The sequence below is a fragment of the Balaenoptera acutorostrata genome, chromosome 11, assembly GCF_949987535.1.
Source record: "Balaenoptera acutorostrata chromosome 11, mBalAcu1.1, whole genome shotgun sequence".
Classification (NCBI taxonomy): Eukaryota; Metazoa; Chordata; class Mammalia; order Artiodactyla; family Balaenopteridae; genus Balaenoptera; species Balaenoptera acutorostrata.
In genome coordinates, this window is record NC_080074.1 from 6595597 (window position 1) to 6616279 (window position 20683).

At 52.7% G+C, this 20683-nt stretch overlaps 1 protein-coding gene across 3 annotated transcripts in view; it reads left to right on the forward strand.

Annotated features, from left to right (window-relative positions):
- The window catches only part of PACSIN2 (protein kinase C and casein kinase substrate in neurons 2), a 138538-nt gene that overhangs the window by 109479 nt on the left and 8376 nt on the right, over positions 1-20683 (forward strand). For all 3 annotated transcript variants that reach the window (XM_057556143.1, XM_057556144.1, XM_007189152.3), the window contains exons 3-8: positions 5638-5794; positions 7813-8048; positions 10234-10389; positions 14336-14511; positions 16571-16691; positions 20405-20526. In XM_057556143.1, the coding sequence (XP_057412126.1) occupies positions 5638-5794; positions 7813-8048; positions 10234-10389; positions 14336-14511; positions 16571-16691; positions 20405-20526 (968 nt within the window). The remainder of the gene's footprint in view (positions 1-5637; positions 5795-7812; positions 8049-10233; positions 10390-14335; positions 14512-16570; positions 16692-20404; positions 20527-20683) is intronic.

The following is a 20683-nucleotide window of genomic DNA, read 5'->3' on the forward strand; positions in this document are numbered from 1 at the left end:
GCGTGAGCTTTGTGGTGTCCCTGCCGGTTCCCTTCTCACCTGGGCCACTGGTTTCACCCTGGGACTTTGGTTGTAATCACGCAATTTGTCTGCGAGATGGGCTCGATGGTCACCAACCAAAGAGAAGGGTAAAAGGAATAATGTGGAAGATGTACATGAGGTGACCCCATAGGTTCTCCGACCTGAGCCCGCAGTTCACAGAGGTAATGGTAACTGAGCTGGCACGGGGGCCCAGCACTGGCACTGGGGGCCAACAGGTGGGAGGAGCTGCACGTCCGCATTTGCACTCCCTCTCATCCACCTGGGGTCGCAGGGGTCCCACTGACCTGCGGAAATCCTCCAGCTTTCCTGTTGCCTTTGGCCACTGTGTTCCACAGAATGGAGTTGGCCAAGGTAAGTAGGCTGTAAAGTCGGAGAAGCAAACATTCTCCAGCGTCCTTGTGAAAGGCAGTTCCAGACTGTTTACACCCAGAGGATAAATGAGGAACTGGTGCGACCTGTTTGAACAGTACTTCCCAGCACCCCTGTAATTATAAACCTGCTGGTTTTTAGGCAGAGCCCACTGTCTCTGCTCTGATTCCTGATTACGCAGTTTCTGCCAGGGGATGTCTGCAACTCCAGCCCCAGACTCGTCTTAGCTGACTGAAACCAAGGCTTGTGTGACGCTGGATTCTCAGGGCCTGGGGCAGAGGAAAGCCAGAGGAATGATGAGATCCAGACTCACAGGCAGCTGGGAGGACGGCGGGCAGCAAGGGGCCTCTGGGCCCAGGTGAAGGGCACTGAGGGTAGAAAAGGGTAGAGCGACTCAGATTCCCGGGAGGATGGCAGGACTGGTTGGGCTCCTGGTGAGCCCAAGGCAGGCCTTTTGGTGATTGGGTGGAGGGAGGCGGGAGACTGGTTTCTGGAGGACTCTGGAAAGGAGGAGGACTCCGCTCTCTCCACCTGATAGGTCCAGCCTGCAGGAACCACCCCCCCGCCCCCCCAGGTGCCTGGGAGTTGGGATCCTGCTACCTCTGTGCCGGCCCCATGTGCCACCCGGAGGACAGCGCAGTTCCTTTTTCCTGCTTTCCTGCTCTCCTCCCCACTGCTGTGCCCCAGAGTCAGCAGGCTACTCATACCTCTCCTCCAGGGGCTTCACCTTCCTGAACCCCACCACCGTTCCCCGAGCACAGCGCCCTTTTGGATGAAGGCCTGACCCTCAAGATTCTTCACCATCTCACTGACCCCACCTCGCACACCACTTGCTGTACCCAGCGCCCAGCTAAGTCTCTAGTCACCCCCCTGCATTCTGTGGTCCACGTTCTGTTCCTGATGGACTTGTCCCAGAGCCAGGTCTCCATGCTGTCACACCTTCTTCATTTTGCCAACATTGTCTCTGCCGGGAATCATTTCCCTCACCTCACCTTTAATCTGTCCCCTTGTCCTTGAAAATTCAGTCTGGTTGTTGCCTCTAGTATACCTGCCCCACCCCTAACCCTTCCTTCGGCCAGGTGGGTTCCTGAGGGGAGAGTAGGGGTACCCCCACCTTGCACCCAGGCACTTGCATGTTGAACATCTGTCTTTAGCATCTTGGTATCTGAGGGGGTGAGTCTGAATTTAAAAGAAGTTAGGAAAATAGATGGCTTCAGACCTAGTTTTTAAAATGGGCATTTTATGAACAAATCAATTGATAATAAGGATTGGAAGAAAGCTTGTTTATTTTCAATTCCTACCTAAAGTCATCTGTCATTTGGCCATCTCAAAACAAGCTAGTATTTTGAGAAGCAAGAGAGAAGCTTTGTAATTACAAAACTGATAGAGCAGAAATAGCTAACCATGTATCTCCTGACTTTAATGTATTATCAGTTTATCATATATTTGAAATTAATTTTTCTTGGATTTTAAAAAACAGTCATTATACTTCAATTTTAAAAAAGAGAATACACTCTACCAAAGAAGACACATGGATGGCAAATAGGAACAAGAAAAGATGCCCAGTGTCATTAGACACTAAGAAAATGCAAATTGAAATCACAATGAGATGTTGCTATATACTAAATGGCTAAAATAATTTTTTTTAAAAACCTGATAATACCAAGTGCTAGTGAGAATGCAGAGCAATTAAAACTCTCATATACTGCTGATGGGAATGCAAAGTGGTATAGCCACTTTGTCTTATAAAGTTAGACATACACTTAACCATACAGCAATTCCACTTCTAGGTATTCACCCAAGAGAAATGAAGACATATGTCCACACAAAGACCTATAGGAAATGTTGATATCTTCTTTATTTATAATTGCCCCAAACCAAAAACAACCCAAATGTCCTTAAACAGGATGAAAGGGTAAACAAATTGTGGTGTGTCCATACGATAGAATACAACTTAGCAATAAAATGGAGTGAACTACTGATATAGGCAACAATGTGGATCAGTCTCGAAAGCGCTGTGGTAAGTGACGGAGCCCATCACTGGACATCGTGAAAACGGGACAAAAATCGGATTAGTGGTTGCCAGGGGCTGTGTGGGGAGAAGATTGACTGCAAGAGGGTGCAAGGGAACTCTGTGGGGAGGTAGAAGTATTCTGTACCTTGATATGGTGATGGTTATACACAGTATACATTCGTCTGAACTTATCTAAGTTTATACCTGTAAAGGGTGATTTTTATTTTATGTTGATTGTGTCTTATTTTAGAAACAAACAGTGGCTCTGCTCTTAGGATGACCACCAGCGCCCTGCTCAGGGAGTGGGAAAGCCACATTGCTCTGCTGCTGTGTGGTTTATGGAGATGGAAGCAGTGAAACCTGATGAATGTCCCCGTGTGTGGACTGAAGTGATGGTCTGTCACAAGCCCATATGTAGCCTTCCATTGAGCAAAGGACAGCAGGGCCGATGTTGCTGGAGCATCTCAGTGCCTATTGTCATGAGCACTCCCCTTTCCCCTTGGGCCCGGCATTTAAACCTAAAACACATGCTTCCAGGAACAACCTTCGTATTCCTTGCTGCTTTTCAGATTTCAAGAGTTGTCATTTAAATATGAACAGTATCTATTTGTCGTGAGGTGGATGGACCTAGAGTCCGTCATACAGAGTGAAGTAAGTCAGAAAGAGAAAAATAAATACCCTATGCTAACACATATATATATGGAATCTAAAAAAAAAAAATGGTTCTGAAGAACCTAGAGGCAGGGCAGGAATAAAGATGCAGACATAGAGGATGGACTTGAGAACACGGGGAGGGGGAAGGGTAAGCTGGGACGAAGTGAGAGAGTGGCACTGACATATATATACTACCAAATGTAAAATAGATAGCTAGTAGGAAGCAGCCGCATAGCACAGGGAGATCAGCTCTGTGCTTTGTGACCACCTAGAGGGGTGGGATAGGGAGGGTGGGAGGGAGATGCAAGAGGGAGGGGATATGGGGATATATGTATACGTATAGCTGATTCACTTTGTTATTAAGCAGAAACTAACACACCATTGTAAAGCAATTATACTCCAATAAAGATGTTAAATAAATAAATTAAATAAATAAATAAATAAATAAGAACAGTATCTATGGTATGTGTTGATGGGCTGTACCAATGTGTACCTTGTTAAGAAATATCCTTTTCTTTTCCCTAAATCTTTTTACAAGGGTTTTGAAAATCAGAGAGGCGGGCAGGTTTCTGGAGAGCCAACATATTTTAATATTGATTGCCAGTTTGAATATTGTTGGTAACAGTGGGATGAAAACCAGATCTACATCGTGGTTTCCTGTCGGCTGTCAAGTCTGTATTGAGCTGTGATTATCTTAGCTCTTCTTGCCACCAGCTCAGCAATACTGAGTTGTGTTTTCTTGGTTATTTTTTTCATCCTGCTGTAAATTTCAAAATGACAGCAAGGCCCTATTTTAAGGGACATGAACATGTGATGTCACTTCTAATTGGTTGTGAAATGCTTGCTTTCTCCTTCCTAAAAAGGGGCCGCTGAAGGATAGAGTTGAAAACTCAGGTTCACCGTCTGTGTTTTGGTGAGCTGCTGACCTGCTCTCCTTGCTGGGGGTAGCAGCCAGGCCACGCCTGGGCGGGAGGGGTCTGTGGAGGAAACGATGACTGATCGTGGGGCCTGAGAGCTGTTTGTGCACTTCAGCAAGACTGCTGGAAATCATACCAGACCTCTGGAGAAGCCCACCAGACTACCTGCCTTCCAGGGATCCTCGCTGTTCCCCAGCATTCTGGTTCCCATGGGAGTGGGGTCATCTCAACCTGTCCAGAGCTCTGGCCTCAGGGACAGCCCTTCCTGGAGGGACCACAGTCCCCTTTCCTCCCGATGCCCATCTCCATGTGTCCTGTCTCTTTGCAAGGTCTTCCTGCCACTCCAGTGTAGCCTCTTCTTCACCTGGCTAACTCAGCACAAGATGGGAGGGACTCGGGCAGTTTGAACTGTTCATAAGTCAGAGTTAAACAGGCTACGTGGCAGAGAGAGGACTGTGACCTTTTCTGTAGAAGTGGGAACTAGTCCTCCATGTTCTCCAGGAGCTTCCAGGCTGACTCTAAATGGAGATGAAATATGAGAGTGATTAGCCAGGCAGAGACATTTAGAAACGGAAAAACTGACAAAAAGGTGACTACAGTTTTTGAAGACAGTTGGGAGGAAAGGGTTGAAAATACAGTTGATCATTTTTCTGTCATATTTCCTCCAAGTGCTCCAGTATCAGCTACCTGGTATCCTTTCTAATCAGCAGGTCAATGAATGGAACATATGGAACACTTTGATTTTTCACTCCAAATTAGCCGCTAATATTTTCTCAATGACTCTTTTATTATTTATAATATAGATAAGGTAACTCTCCTCTCATATGTGAGATAAAGTAATCAAGCCTCACCTTGGCTCTCGTCAGAGCAGATAAGAGTGTGAGCTTTGCCATCGAGACTCCTACCTGGAACCATTTGAAAACCTGCTTTCAGCTGCAGCCCAGCCTCTAGGACTGCGACTGTGGGATCTTAGAAAACAGTGTAACTTCCCTGAGCCTTGGTTTCCTCATCTTAAGATGGGGACAGTTATTCCTACTCATTAGGGCAGTGGCAATGTTGGGGGTGTAGAACACCTACTGTGGTGCCTGGCATGTGCTCAGAAAGTGGGAAATAGTGTTTGTTGCTCTAATTGGGAAGTAATAGTAATCTAGCATGTGATGACATCTCAGCAGTCGGCACCTGAAAACCTGCTTATTCCAGTAATGCTCAAAAGGCCTTTAGCCAAGAGTCTATAATGTTAATTATAAAATCATTTTAATCTGAGTTACTAAAAAATTATTTTTCTGTTTTTGTTGTTTTTCATCTTTCTAGTTAGACATTACCCACTCTGGGAAGCTGCGTGAGATGCCCTCCGGGTGCCCTCAGCCCCTCGCTTCCCTCCATCAGAGCCCTTCCCACTCTGGCCTGTCTCCCTCCCTGACCCACGGGTCAGAGCATGGACGCCGGCCGCATGGACATTGAGAAGCTCCGAATCACTGTTTTGCGTGTTTCTGCTAGTGATAAAAACGGGGAGCTGGTCATCTAGCAACGCAGGGTGCCTTTGAAACAGGAGGGGGGCATGAGCACCCGAGAGCTGGGCTGGCGTGGAAGCCGTTTCTGCAGCCGCGGCCCCAGGCCTCACAGCGTGGCTCTGTTTCCTAGGTCGGGAACTACAAGCGGACCGTGAAGCGGATCGAGGATGGCCACCGCCTGTGCAGCGACCTCATGAACTGCCTGCACGAGCGGGCGCGCATCGAGAAGGCGTACGCGCAGCAGCTCACCGAGTGGGCCCGGCGCTGGAGGCAGCTTGTGGACAAGGGTAGGGAGGCCACCGCTGGGGGCGTCTCAGCCCCAGGCGCGCAGGGCAAATCGTTGACCCTTTCTGAGCCAGTTTCCTCTCTTGGAAGATCGGGGCAGGAGTTTGTCTCACAGTTTCGGGGGGCTGTGATTCGTCACCCGGCAGCATAGGCTGCATGAGCTTTCCTCCCCTTTCCTGGGGACACAGGACTCCTGTCCTCGGACAGCATCCAAGACTCCTGTGGCAGTCCTTGTCGTCCAGAGGACGTGCTGCGCTTGCCGAGTTAACAAAGAACGGCTCCTTCGGGGCCCAGACTTGAGTAGCCTCCTATCCGGTCAAAGGCCTTGCTGCTCAGCACCGTGGTGGCTGACACTCCGGCTGTTTATTTGTAAGCTTGGCCAAGTAGCAAGTCAGATAAGCCTAGATGGCGACATCGGGCAGGCTTTCTAATATTGAATTTTAACAGGAATAACTACAGGTGTCGTATGATGCAGGTTTTGCCTCCCCTCCCTCCCTAGCAAAAACTCAGAAGATTCTAGAGCTTAGTGACAGTGCTGCTGTGGATACGGATTGTGCTCAGAATGCACTTCCCAGCAGTAGAGGGGGAGCTCGATTGATTACAGGACGTCCTGGGACAGAAGTGGGTTAGCAGGGCTTTCTCAGGGTATGTTTTGGGGCAGACTCTTCTACCGTGACTGACTGTCCTCAGGGGAGCCGACCAGAGGAAACCAGGCTAGGGCAAAGGGCCCCCAGGCGACTTCAGTTGGGTCTAGAGCAGCTGCCCGTCTTTCACCTGTTGCTGAAACGGGTTTTCTGTGGAGCTTAGCACAGTGCCATGGTACAGAGTGGGTGCCAGGGAGTGGGGCAGCCGTGCTTGGGTGAGGGGTGACTGGGGATGAGCCAGCCCCCTCAGGAAGCGGTAGCTGTTGTTATTTTATTTCCACCTGCCTGAATCCCCTCTCTCAGGATCCAGCTGTCAGCGCCGCCCGTTCTGTTTATTCAGAACCTGAGGTTCATAAAGCACTCTTGCCCGCTCACTTTGTGGATCCTGCCACAAGACCTAGGCAGGACAGGGAGCTGCTCGTTTTGTAGACATGAGGGGTTAGAGGTTCAGAGGGGCTAATGTTCTACGTTTATTCATGCATGCACGTGCGCGCACACACACACGCACACGCACACACTCACCCACCCACACACACTCACCCACACACCACGCCTCTCTGTGTCATTACCCGGATCCAACAGTCATTGACGCCCGGGAGCGCCTTGAGGGCAGGCGCTGGGTCTTCCCGTTTCCGTCCTCAGCTTCTGTCATAGCCCGTCTCTCCCTCCATCACCTCACGCCACACCCTCAACAAAATGACGGGCCAGATTAGGAGTTTTCTTCCTGAGAACAGTGAGTGGGGTGACCCAGGCAACCCCACACTGCTATCTAGAGAATTCTGTCTGGGCCAGAGTAGATTCCTGTCTCCTCCTCTCCTTCCCCAGGACAGGGCTTCCATTCTGCTGAGGAGACAGTCCTTCGTTCGACAGGCAGTTCCCAGGGTCCTGCTCTGCATGGAGTGGATGGGCCTTGGAGAACTTGTGGTCCGGTGGAGGGGGAGCCAGGGGGCCAGCAGGAGCCCACGCGGGTGGGCTCAGAGTGGCCTGGCAGAGAGGTCAGCTCATTTCAGAAGGCCCTCCTTCTCTAGCCAACCTTAAGCAAGTCAAAACTTCCAAGATGAAGCAACTTGAGTTTTTCAAGAGCTCAGTGACTTTACAGAAAGGAAATGTGTGTAATCCCCCAGTTTCCCTAACAAAAGAACAGATCCAGCTTCAGTTCCTTATTCTTTTCTTCATCCCAGGAACTGAAAAAGGAACGGCACTGAGAGAAAAGTATCTGAAACAACCAAGAGGAAACCTCCCCGCCGGGCAGCCAGGCTGCCGGCCTAAAACCCCATCCCAACAGCTGAGGGAGGTTAATAGAGGAAATCCCCTCCCCCAGGGCCTGTCTGGGCCCCGCAGTGCCTAGTAACCCACCAGCTTCTCTCCTGTGCCAGGGCCTCAGTACGGGACGGTGGAGAAGGCCTGGGTGGCCGTCATGTCCGAGGCAGAGAAGGTGAGCGAGCTGCACCTGGAGGTGAAGGCCTCGCTGATGAATGAGGACTTCGAGAAGATCAAGAACTGGCAGAAGGAGGCCTTTCACAAGCAAATGATGGGAGGCTTTAAGGAGACCAAAGAAGCCGAAGATGGCTTTCGGAAGGCACAGAAGCCCTGGGCCAAGAAGCTGAAAGAGGTGCATCCCTCCTGCAGGCCCCTGCCTGGCCCCTGCAGCCTGCTTCTCGCTGGCCAGGCCTCCCACCTGCAGCGCCCCCTCCTGCACTCCCAGGGGTTCCTGCCTCAGCTTTAGGCACAGAATGCTGCAGTTGGTAGACAAAGGCCCGCGCTCAGGCCCGGAGCCTGTGGTGCCTAACGTTTACCCATGTTCAAGACGCTGAGTGCTTTATGTGCCTCCTTTACATAATCCTTATCAACCCATTTCCCCGTCTTGGAAACAGGATGAAAACCACACACAGGGCGTAGAACTCAAAACCCAAACTCTCTCTCTCTCTCTCTCTTTTTTTTTTTTTTCCCAGTAACTCCATGTCATGAACCTTCTGGTCTATCAAGAATATTAAATTGATGCAAACTATTACATTTAGAATGGATAAACACCAAGGTCCTACTGTATAGCAGAGGGAACTATATCCAATCTCCTGGGGTAAACCATAATGGAAAAGAATATTAAAAAAATAACGTATATCTGTGTAAAACTGAGTCACTTTGCTGTACAGCAGAGATTGGAATGACATTGTAAATCAACTATACTTCAAAAAAAAAAGTTAAAAAAAAATTAAATCCACAGTTGCCAAAGGTTATCTGAGGTTAAACTATTGCAGAATAGTGCTTCTTAAATTTAAGCAACTTGCTAAAACCCAGATTCCCAGGCCCCACCTCCAGATATAATGATTCAGTAGGTCCGAAGTGGGGCCTATGGGACTTCCCTGGTGGTCCAGTGGTTAGGACTCCGTGCTTACATTGATGAGGACCTGGGTTTGATCCCAGGTCGGGGAACTAAGATCACACATGCCACGTGGCACTGCCAAAAACAAAAACAAAAAGAAGCGGGGCCTATTAATGCTCAGTTCTAATAATCTCCCAAGTGATGCCACGCCCACTGGTCTAAGGACTACATTTTGAATAGCACAGTTTTAGAAGAGCTCTTGGTAGCACTCAGGAGCTAGTAATTAATATCCTAGATGGAAAACCCCAGCTCTTGACCACTAACAATGCCTCCCCCAACCCTGGGAAATTGTCTATTACAGAGACTTAAAAGTCCATTTGGACTAGTAAAAAGGATAATTTTAAATTGTTCTTTCTCTTGTATGGGTTTTTCTCTCAAATTTGCAATGATACTGATACTCATTTTTGTAAAAGTAGCAAATGGAAACCATTGAGTCTCACCCAGCCTTGGCTTGCTGGAGGCTGTCATACCTACCCCCCAGCCTTCAGCACGTGAGGACCTACAGCCTGGTCCGCCCGGGCTCGGGGTGGACACGCCACTTCCGTCCAACCCCACTCCCGCCACTGGCTTTTCTCAGGAGCTGCACCGCCTTCCTCCTTCTCAGAATCACCCAGAACAGACCTCTGGCTTCAGGTTGTAACAACAGGCTTTCCTTCTGTGCTCTGTGCCTTGGCTTTTGCCACGTCTCCTTTCCCTTCCTTCTTGTCTCTGGTTCCATTTGTAATGACACTATCCCCCTCATGAGGCAGTGGTTACAAACTCATCTTTCTTCTCTAGAATGAAATCTGTGACTTTGGCTCAAGTAAGAAGTGTCTATTAAATTACATATATACACACACATACACATCCATATCTATATATACACGTGTGTGTGTGTGGAATGTGCCCATAACCCTGCCTCCCAACATTACTCTCCTCTTGCGTTAGGTTTCCAGCTGCCTGGCGGCTCTTGCCTCAGATCCACACCTCCGTCACATTCTTGCTCCATGTTGTGTGCGTGGTTTTCTCTAACCGTTCCATGGACCGCTCTACCAGCCCAGACCCACCCACTGCACCTGCCTCTCCTCCCTGCTTTATTCTCCTCCTTGGCATTTGCCACCTTCTAATTTACTGTGTACTTGAACTGTTTCTTGGGGTTGCCTCTCCCAGCTAGATGGTAAGCTCCATGAGAGCCCAGGTTTTTGACTGGCACTGTACCCCTACTGCCTACATGTTTCCTGACAGCAAAGCAGGCGCTCCGCCAATAGTTGGTGAATGAACTCCTCTGTTTTACTTGTTGTAATTATACTGAACATACAGCTTTGTACCTGCTCTTTCCTCTCCTCTTGAGAGTGCAAGCACTTCCCACAGTCTGTGTAACCTCTAGCGAGGATTTTGAACTTTAAACGTGGTGTTCAGGAACTCATTCTCCCTGTAGGTAGAAGCAGCAAAGAAAGCCTACCACGCAGCGTGCAAAGAGGAGAAGCTGGCAATATCACGAGAAACCAACAGCAAAGCGGATCCATCCCTCAACCCTGAACAGCTTAAGAAATTGCAAGACAAAGTAGAAAAAAGCAAGCAAGATGTTCTTAAGGTAAATCGTGCACTTCTCTTTACATATTGAGAGCACACGCCTCACCCGTTCACGTGTCTGGCACGCAGTGTACCTTCGTCGCTGCTTGGTCGGATGCTCGGACAGACGGCTGTGTCAATGAAACACATTCCTGCCCTCAGGGTCACGCCTTACCTTACCACAGCCATTAGTGCCCGCCTCAGGACCAGGGCAGAACCGAGTTCTGGTTAGGCAGGGGCCACGGGTGACTCCTGTGCGCGGGGGCCAGGGCAGTGGGGCAGCGGGAGGGAAGAGCTTGTGCAGGACACGAGTTGTGGATGTCAACAGCGGGGAGCTGGTGGGCGAGCTGGTTCGGAGGGTTATGAGGAGCAGACGGCCGGCGCCCTTGCAACGCAGGCAAAGTGAGGCGCTTGGGGCGTTGTGGCAGGGAGCCACCGGGAGAAGGTTCGAGAGCCTGGGAGGGGCGGGCCGACGTGAGCAAGGCTCTGGGCCTGTGCCCTTGGCTCCCAGCTTGGCCCCCAGCCCCACCCTCCTCCTTTGCTCTGTTCTAAGGGCTGGGCGGCCGGAGGCTGCCCGTGTCAAGGGCCTGCCCTGCTGCAGTGTTCACGGAAGAGAGTCCCAGCCTGGATCTGGAGAAAAAGGTGACGTTAGAGAGGAGGTGCGCTTCAGGAATAGGTCGTGACCCCGAAAGGGGAAGCAGGAGCCCCGAGCTGATGTGTTACGACCTGCCCACCTTTTCGGGCCTCAGATGAGCATCGCTGAGCCCCAGGGAATTAGGTGGTGTCATCTCTGTTTTGTGACGTAGGAAACGGAGGAACCTCGGAGAGGTTCAGTCAGGTGCCACCCAGTGATGTGAGCGTGGGAGAGCCCGTGCCCTCTCCAGTGCTCCCCGCATAGCAAGGAGGGTGGGAGAGGGGAGTTCGTTGCTCAGAGCGAGTGTCAGAATCCCTCGGGGAGAATCCCTCCACGCCCGCGCCTGTCTCTAAGACGGGCCTGAGCCAGGAATCGGGGGTCGTGGAGCAGCCTGGGGGCCTCCTCCGTGGGATCAGGTGAGGAACCTGGGACCACCTGCTGAATGTGGGGGGCACCTGGACTCAAGGAACACAGGCTCGGGGGACTCTAGGGGCTGCCTTCATCAGGTACACAGGGAATCGGGTGCCCAGGAAAGTGCCTAGAGGAGAGATGAGGCATCTCCATACCCAGGTGTGTGCGTGTGAAAGAGAGAGTGGTGCGTGCCTTTCATGTTTTACAACCACCCAGCACAGACTCCGCCAAGCTGATACGCTGGCACAACAAACCCAGGGCCTGAGGTCAGACGTAAGGCGCGTGTCAGGATGACCAGGGCGCTTTGTAGAGGGTTCCCTCCCTGCCCCTGTGGTCTGGCCGGTGACCTCGGGGCGCGATGGTCCTTGTAGGCGGAGAGCTGGCCCGGAGAGGAGGGCAGCTCACTCCCGCTGCCCTTCTCAGCAGTTTCTAAGAACCAGCACCAACCGGCTGCACACGTCCTCTGTGTTGCGTGTGGGCCAGGCAGCGCCTGCATCTCGCAGCGCCGTCGGGGGGGCCTCTCCCCTTCCGTGCTGAGCATCGCAGTACACGCGGGGGGGGGGGGTGCTGCCTCTCATTTCACCCCGTGAATATTCATTGGGAACTGTCTCTGTGCTAGCAGTTCCCCGAATGGCGATGACCAATGACCGTGCTCTCTACCTGGCCAGTGCTGGGACGGGGCTGCTCGTGAGCACAGGCCGGGTGAAGCCCCCCCGCCACCACCAGGGGTCCTGGGAGGTTACCGAATGGTGCAGGAGCCCGAGAAGTGGTCGCTCTGCGTCACTCTGATGGCACCACTGTAGCGTTTGAACCCGCAGCTGCTTGTCTCTGGGCGTCTGAGCTCGAGCTGCTGCGAGGGGCCTCACACGTATAGGCACGGGCAGCTGATGATGAATAACCAGAGCAGCTGTGGAGCGCTGCTCCCGCTGGGGATGCCCAAACTCTGGCAGGGATGACCTTCTTCTGGGGTCACAGAGGACCCAAGCCCAGCCAAGGCAGGAGGCTTAGAAGAGAACAAGGAACCAAAGATAGCAGGCGAGGGGTGAGGGGCAGAGGTGGGGGCTCCGGGGGTGGGCAGGCCTGCTCTCTGGAGGTTGGGGAAGGCTTCAAGAAGAGGGTCTCTTTGGAGCATAAAGGGGAGTCTTCCAGGGCATGAGTCAGAGAAAGTCGTCTGGGAGAGGAGCAGGGGAGGTGGCGAGTGGACTTGGATCCCAAATGGGGGCAGAGAAGCTGCTCTAGAGGTGGCAGGGGCCGGGCCCTGAGGCCAGGGCTTGGTCTTAAAAGCACAGGGTCCCGCAAAAGCTCAGGGAGGGTTCATTCCTTCCTCAGAAGGCCCCACGCTGTCGTCAGGAACAGAAAAGCAAAGTTCCTAGGTGACCAGCCCACCCATCCGTGATCAACCCCCATTTTTCAGGGTCTTGATAGTGGAAAAGGCTTGTGATAAATGAGCGGCCCCAGCCCTGCCATCGCTAACTTTACCCTCGGAGGCTACCATCACTTTGATGGTCCCACCAAGTATCAAAACCATGTTGGGGTAGGGGGACTTCCCTGGTGGTCCAGTGGCTAAGACTCTGCGCTCCCAATACAGGGGGCCCGGGTTTAATGCCTGGTCAGCGAACTAGATCCCACAGGCCGCAACTAAAGATCCCGCATTCTGCAACTAAAAGATCCCCCATGCCACAACTAAAAAGATCCCGCATGCCACAACTAAAAAAAGATCCCACATGCCACAGCTAAAAAGATCCCGCATGCCACAACAAAGATCCCATGGGCCGCAATTAAGACCTGATGTGGCCAAATAAATAAATAAATATTAAAAACAAAAAACAAAAAAACGATGTGGGGTGCAGGGAAGACTGCATGGGTTTACTGACCCCGGGCACATCCCTGCGAGGTAAACGTGCTAACTTTAGCCATGGCTCTTAGGCTAAAGACATGACACACTGTCCCTAGACACCCTTGAGAATAGGGCATACCTATATTCATATTTTCTTTCTGGTAAAACCCCTTCTTGAGGACAGTCTGGGGAGGAACAGCCGTGTTGGGGATGTCTTGGGCTGGAGGAAAGGGGACTAGGACCCTTTTGAATGCCTTGGTGCTGCTTGGTGTCCTTGTCTGTCACCTCATTTGAGTATCAGGATACTGTGAAGTAGAAGTACTCCGTTTTCTGAGAAGGAAAGCGAAGCTCCCAGAAAACGAGCGGCACAGGCTTTGGCCACGGGTCTGTCTGGCGCTCGGAGCCCTGTGATCTCGCCTTTAAGGTAACTGTCGAGCCACTGCTGCTGTGGGCAAGATCCGAGGCTCAGCCCTTCCCCGTGGGAGAGAGGACACGGGCAAGTGACGTGGGGCTCGAGGCCACGCACACTGGGCTCCAAGTGACCGCCTCTTCCCCAGTGGCTACCTGTTTCGGTCTTACACCAGCTGAGAGCCCTGGCAGATGCCAGGAGTGTGATTTGCATTTCAGAAGTGGAGGGGCTGGGACTTGAACTTGGAATTCTGTCAGACTCTGGAGCTTGTGCTCTTTGGGTTTTGGAATCTGGGGTGGCTGGGGGACGGAGCAGCTTTCCCCAAGGGCGACACTGGTGGTGGGGAGAGCATCCAAGATGAGCCGGGGGGGCCTGGCGTGTGGAGTGCGGAGGGCTGTCTCACGGCCGGATTGGGTGGCTGCCCCGTCAGGAGCAGAGGTGGGGCGTGAGTCCTCTGGGCAGGAGCGTGCGGGGCAAAGGCGATAGATCGGGTGCTTCTTGGACGCGGGGTCGCCTGAGGAGGAGTCTAGATGCCGATGGATTCAGAAGTGGTGGAGGGGGACAAGGGCCGGGCGAGGGACAGGGCAGTGCAGAGCTGGGCTCGCTCGCTCTCGGTCAGAGGGAAACGGGCTGAGTGGAAGTTAGTCTTCAACTCGTGTGCCTGCACTTTCTCGTAGACCAAAGAGAAGTACGAGAAGTCCCTGAAGGAGCTGGGCCAGGGCACGCCGCAGTACATGGAGGGCATGGAGCAGGTGTTTGAGCAGTGCCAGCAGTTTGAGGAGAAGCGCCTGCGCTTCTTCCGGGAAGTTCTTCTGGAGGTTCAGAAGCACCTAGACCTGTCGAACGTGGCCAGGTAAGTGTCCCTTAGCTGAAAAGCACATCCCGGGGAAGTCAGCGGAAAGTTGCTTTGGAATAAAGATCGGTTGCTGCTCTCCAGCCTTGGGGTGGCAGTGCTTGTCAGAAGGTCTTAAGTTCCCCTGCCCAGGGAGGGCCCTTTGGCCGAGCCTGCCTGCGGCCATGCAGTGTCCTGCTGCCTGGGACGGCTGCTCGCTGGCCTGAGTCGGATAGCCGCCTGCCACTCTCTGCCAGCTCTAGGTGCAGTCCTCTGCGTCTGGGCAGGAAGGGAGGGCCGCGGCTTGGACCCGCCACAGTTGCACATTTGAAATCAACCCGGGAGTGAGTCGAGCAGTTCCGGGGCTGGCACACCCTGCCCCCGGGGTGGCCTTTCTTTGAGGACCTTTACGAGGTCCTTTCAATCCAGAGCAGCTGGCTGCCAGCTTGTTCCTTGACTTCCAGTGGTTCTGGGCCGCGGGCAGCACAGACCCTCAGAGACTCGGTTCTGAACGGAGACACCGAGGCTGTGATATTCCTTCCGTACTTTCCTTGTCTTTGGTCCCATGACACCTTCGTCGGGGCAGAGGCCCGTGCTAACCCTGGACCTAGACTTCTGTCATCCACATAGCAGAGCCATTTAGAAATGACTCACAAGTTAAAGCTTGTCGTGAATAGGAAATTACATTCCTTTTGTCTCCTTCTAATAGGAAAAACATCAAAAGCAACAATTATTGTTCAGCTCCTCTGGCAACAACTAATGGGTCCTTATGAGTGTCTATGAAGGAGGGGCAGTATTCCCCATCTTGCTGATGAGGGAGCAGGCTGGCGTGGTTAAGGGACTTGCCCAAGGCTGCACCGCCGGCTGGGGCAGGGCTGGGGCTGCCAGGCTCTTCTGCGGGTGGAGTAACTCCCATTGTGCGAGGGCTTGTCCTCGGTTGATGTGCCTTGCTTCCCTTAGTCCTCCAAGCCACCCTGGGGAGGAGATGGTGTAGTAGTGTTCTAGGGCTGCCATAATGAAATACCAAAACCTGGGCAGCCTAGAACAACAGAAATTTCTTCTCTTGCGCTTCTGAAATCAAGGTGTCAGCGGGGCCTCACTCCCTCTGACGGCTCTGCTCTAGGGGAGGACTCTTCCTTGCCTCTTCCAGCTTTTGGTGTTTGGGGTCAATCCTTGGCCTTCCTTGACTTGTAGATGAGACGCATCACTCCAGTCACATGGCCGTCTTCTGTGTCTTCACGTTGTCTTCCCTCTGTCTCTGTACCCAAATTTCCCCCTTTTTATAAAAAGGTGGTTTTTTAATTTACAGATGACCTCTGTAAAGATCCTATTTCCCAATAAGGTCCCATTCCGTGGTACTGGGGCCTAGGACTCCAACATGATCTTTTTTGGAAGACACAGTTCACCCCATAACAGGTGGCATTATGCACACTCAGTGAAGGAAGACACTGAGGCCAGGCCCAGAGAGGGTAACTGACTTGCTAGCCATACAGACTAGAAGTGAAAACCCCAGGACCCGCGCTGGTCACACTCCTGTCTGACACGGTCAGCTTCCTAGGGAGGCGAGCTGCTCTGAGCGGTCACGCAGAAGCAGGAGTCCCCCCCAGGTGGCTCGTGGGGTCTGCAGCCACCACAGCACTGGCCAATCTTCGTTTACTGTTTTTGCACAGCTGAGTGTAAACCTTCCTGCTTTTTTGAAGGGATGAGGGGGAGCTTTCTGCCACTCAGTTCTGGACCTGGTTAAATGGGGCCACACAGATCCGTGGCCCATGTAGCCCCGATGCCAGCACCTTTTGTATTATCTGACACAGAGCAAAGCCAGGTTGTTGCCACCTGGTTTGATTTGTCAGAAGCTGAAGCTGTGGCTTCCACGCCATGGTTGTTGTTTGCCCCGTTCTGTGTGCATCACGGCCAGATGACCGTCCAGCTGAGCCAGGGCAGGGGTCTGGTCTGCCCTGTGACGTCGACTCTCGTGCGGCTGCAGACCGTGGCGCCAGCTCTGGGCAGGCCCTGGGCGAGGCTGAGGGCTGGCCCTCCCTTCCTTCGAAAAGAGTCACGCTTCTCTCTCTCTCTGATTTAGCTACAAAAACATTTACCGAGACCTGGAGCAGAGCATCAAAGCTGCCGACGCGGTGGAGGACCTGAGGTGGTTCAGAGCCAACCACGGGCCAGGCATGTCCATGAACTGGCCACAGTTTGAGGTGAGAGGAGGCTCTGCCTGTGACCTGTTGGCCTGGGAGGGGCCTAGGCCCACAGGGTCGAGTCATACACGGTTCTTTCTCCATCCAACTCAGAGCTGGCCTGTGCCCTGTTTATGTGGCAGCCTTTACACGTGGCTACCCTAGACACCAAGTGGATGTTTAATGTTCCGGGGGGCTTCAGGATCACCAAAGGGCCTTCTGAATCCCTGGTGAAGATGCAACTATGTTCTTTGTAATTGACAACTTTGACGGTCACTTGTTGAGCATCTGGCATTCCCTTCGTGGTGAGTCCCAGGAGTTGCAGGAGTCACAGTTCCCTGCTCAGCCCTGCGGGATGGCCAGGGAAGGAGTGGCCACAGTGCATTCCAGGCCTGGTGGGCCAAGAGCACCGGCTCAGCAGCCTCTGGTCCAGGATGAGAGGGGAGCATGGTCTTAGTGTGTAGCTGTTCTTACCCTTCACATGAGGGCTTTTCCTTATCTTCTTATATAAATTCAACCAGCTTTGGTGTAGGATTAACTTTCTTCTTTTCCCATTTTCATGGGTCCAAGCTGTCCAGTATCTTTACATGCAAAATTTGAGGGCCTGGGGATCTCAAGACTCTTCCAGCCCTAGAACTGGGTCCCCAGGCCCCACCTGGCCTCCTGCTGATAGCAAAGAAGGCAGTGGCCACGAGTCCCACCACCCTGTTCTCTGAGGGAAAGGATTCTCCGCACCTCGTGGCGAAGCAGGGGCTGGGAAGGGCCCCACAGGGCCATGGCTGCTGCCTCCCCCGGGGAGGATGCTGGAGGCAGCCCCCTCTGCCTTGGGCTCCAACCACCTGGCCCCGCTGACTCGGTAGCGGCTGGAGCCCAGGCTGCACTCAGATCCTGCCTCAGCACTTACTAGCTGTGGGATGCTGAGCAAGTAAGTCATCTGCCCTTTTCTGTGACTCAGTTTTCCCATGTGTAAAACGGGGATGACAACAGCCCCGATCTTCTTGGTGGCTGGGGGTTCAGTGACCTGGTCCGTACTGGGTATTGCCCCTGGGCCCACCACACAGAAGCTTGTTTGGCCCCGTCCTAGCCTATAGTTTTTTCAGTCCGCATCCCTGTGCCTCTGTTTCCTGGAGTTTCTCAAGAAAGCTCCTCCAGATGAAAGTGTGGGTCCCTGCAGCTGAGCATTCCCCCTGCACTGCCTTTAGGACACCTGCTCCCAACAGGGGCCAAGAGCAGAGGCCCGGGGCCTTCCCAGGTGGAAGTGGACCTAGAGGAGACAGCACAGCCCGGCTTCTCCTCCCCCTGGTGATGGCACACGGGCAAGAAGCGAGTTGGTGATGGGACTTGTGCACACACCTGGATTCTCCTCTGTGGGGAGTGTTTGCTGCTCTCAGGAGAGGCTCAGGAAACCCCCTGTGACATGCATCCCCTCCAGCCCCCAGGTCCTTTAGGGTTGTTCGTCCCTACCCAGAGAACAGAATGGTCTGGAAAGGAAGACTTGACAGGCAGTCTTGCTGGGGTGGGTGTCCTGGCCAGAGCCCATGGTGGCCCTTCTCTCTGTGGGTCCCACGGGCCAGGAACCCATGCCTGCATGTGGTGCATGCTTGCAGCTCTTACAGGATCATGCTTCCTTTCTCTAATGAAATTATTTGTTTTTATTTTCCATGCCACAAGGATGAAGTAAGTTCCTATTTTATGGCTAACTTATTGAATTCCAAACCTCTTGCAGTGTGTGTTCAGCCCAGGTGGGTCTGTGTGTGGCGTCCGCAGCCTGCTTCTAACAGCGTGTGCTGGTTAAAGAACCGTGGCCACAGTGTAGCCCAGGCTGTTTTGTTGTCCAAGTTAATAGCAGACCCTTCCCTTCAGAGTTGGCCTGGTGTTGATCACATCGGCCCTTGGAAGCCACCCCGTCAGGACGGATTTATATTTCAAAAGGTCCTGTTTGCAGGGCAGAAAAAGAGACACAGACGTAGAGAACAGACGTATGGACACCAAGGGGGGAGACTGGCGGGGGGGCGGTGGTTGTGGTGGAATGAACTGGGAGATTGGGATTGACATACATACACTAATATGTGTAAAAGGGATGACTAGTAAGAACCTGCTGTGTAGGGCTTCCCTGGTGGCGCAGTGGTTGAGAATCTGCCTGCTAATGCAGGGGACATGGGTTCGAGCCCTGGTCTGGGAAGATCCCACATGCCGCGGAGCAACTAGGCCCGTGAGCCACAACTACTGAGCCTGCGCGTCTGGAGCCTGTGCTCCACAACAAGAGAGGCCACGATAGTGAGAGGCCCGCGCACAGTGATGAAGAGTGGCCCCTGCTTGCCGCAACTAGAGAAAGCCCTCGCACAGAAATGAAGACCCAACACAGCCATAAATAAATAGATAGATAGATAGATAGATAGCTGAGATTCCATTCAAATTTCTTCAGTTGTCCTAATAATGTAATTAGGGCAAAAGGATACAGTTCAGACTCTCATGTGTTGCATTCAGTTGTCATGTCTCTTTAAAATTAAAAAAAAAAAAGAAATAAAAAAGAACCTGCTGTGTAAAAAATAAGTAAAATTCAAAAATTCAAGAAAAATTTTTAAAAAAGGTCACTATGGGGATTCTGAGTGCCAGTTGAGTTCTCAGCTTATTTCAGTTAAGAAAATAATTAACAAATAAATAGGTGACCTAAGTTTGGGGTTGAGGGCCCAGGTCTGCCACCAACTCTGCGTGGGCAAGTCACTTTTCTTTCTGGGCGTTGGTTTCCTCATCTGACAAATTGGCAGGTTAGACTTGAATGTTTCTAAGGTGGCTTCTAGCCTTGAAATTCCATAACTACACATGAGCAAAGCTCATGACTCAAAGCAAAGCTCAAAGTCATCCCAAATATTAATTCAGATAAAGTTGTTTGATAATGGGTGGAAATGGGGCAGGGGGAAGAGTTCATTAAATGTGTACACACACGTGCTTTTCTCCCAGTGTTTTCAGTGCAGTTGATAAAAGCCTGTTCACATGCTGGAAAAATAGTGAACCTCTGGGGAGATAAACACTGCTTTGCTTTGTTAGCTAGCCCCCAGCACACTGCTCAGATGGGGGAGGACGTTCCTGGGCAGGGGAGGGCACTGCTCCTTGGAGACTTGAGTGGCCGGGTTGCCCCTGCACTGATGCGGGAGCTCCCCTGGGCCCCTGATTTTGTTTGCACCCAGGGCCCATTTCCCACACTGCAGGCTTGCTCAGGCCCCCACGCCCAGCTCTCTTGCCCTGCTGACAGTTCAGGGCATGGATGGGAGAGTCTTCAGCACTGAATGCCAAGCCCCTCGGAGGGTGGGCTCTGTCTCCTTTGGAAGCGCAAGGAAACCTGGCGAGGCCTCTGGCTGCTGCTGCGGGCCTGAGGGTCCGGAGGCTGAGTGCCACAGGGACAGGGGTAGGACGGGGAGGCTCCCTGGGACTGGAATGCAGGATCCCTGAGTGTCGGCTCCAGTCTTCTTATCATCCATCCGTCCCTGCAGGCTGGGCCTGGTGCCGACCTCCAGGCCCCCTGAGGAGTCCACACTTTGCACAGTGAGGAGGGGTCAGTGGTGGGTGTCATGAGCCCGGGGTCTGCTGGGAAACAAGGGAGAGCAGAGGCAGCAAGGCTAGACGTCACTAAGTGTGCGGGGCAGGCCACTGGCTCGCTGGCCGGTGTTTTAGACTGATGTGGCCTCAAACAAATGAACTTCCTGACTTTCTCTCCCTCGGTGCCCGTTGCTCAGGAGTGGTCTGCAGACCTGAACCGAACTCTCAGCCGGAGAGAGAAGAAGAAGACTGCTGATGGTGTGACCCTGACGGGCATCAACCAGACCGGCGACCAGGCTCTGCAGAGCAAGCCTAGCAGGTGGGCACTGGGGCAGCCTCAATCCCTGGAAAGGTCCCCTTGGTCCTCTGCACGGGCTGGGACGCCCCCACCCGGGACACCGGGAGACTCCCCAATGGGGCTTCGCAGGGAGCCCCAGGGCCATCTTTCCAGACACTCCCTGGCTGCCCGCGCTCTG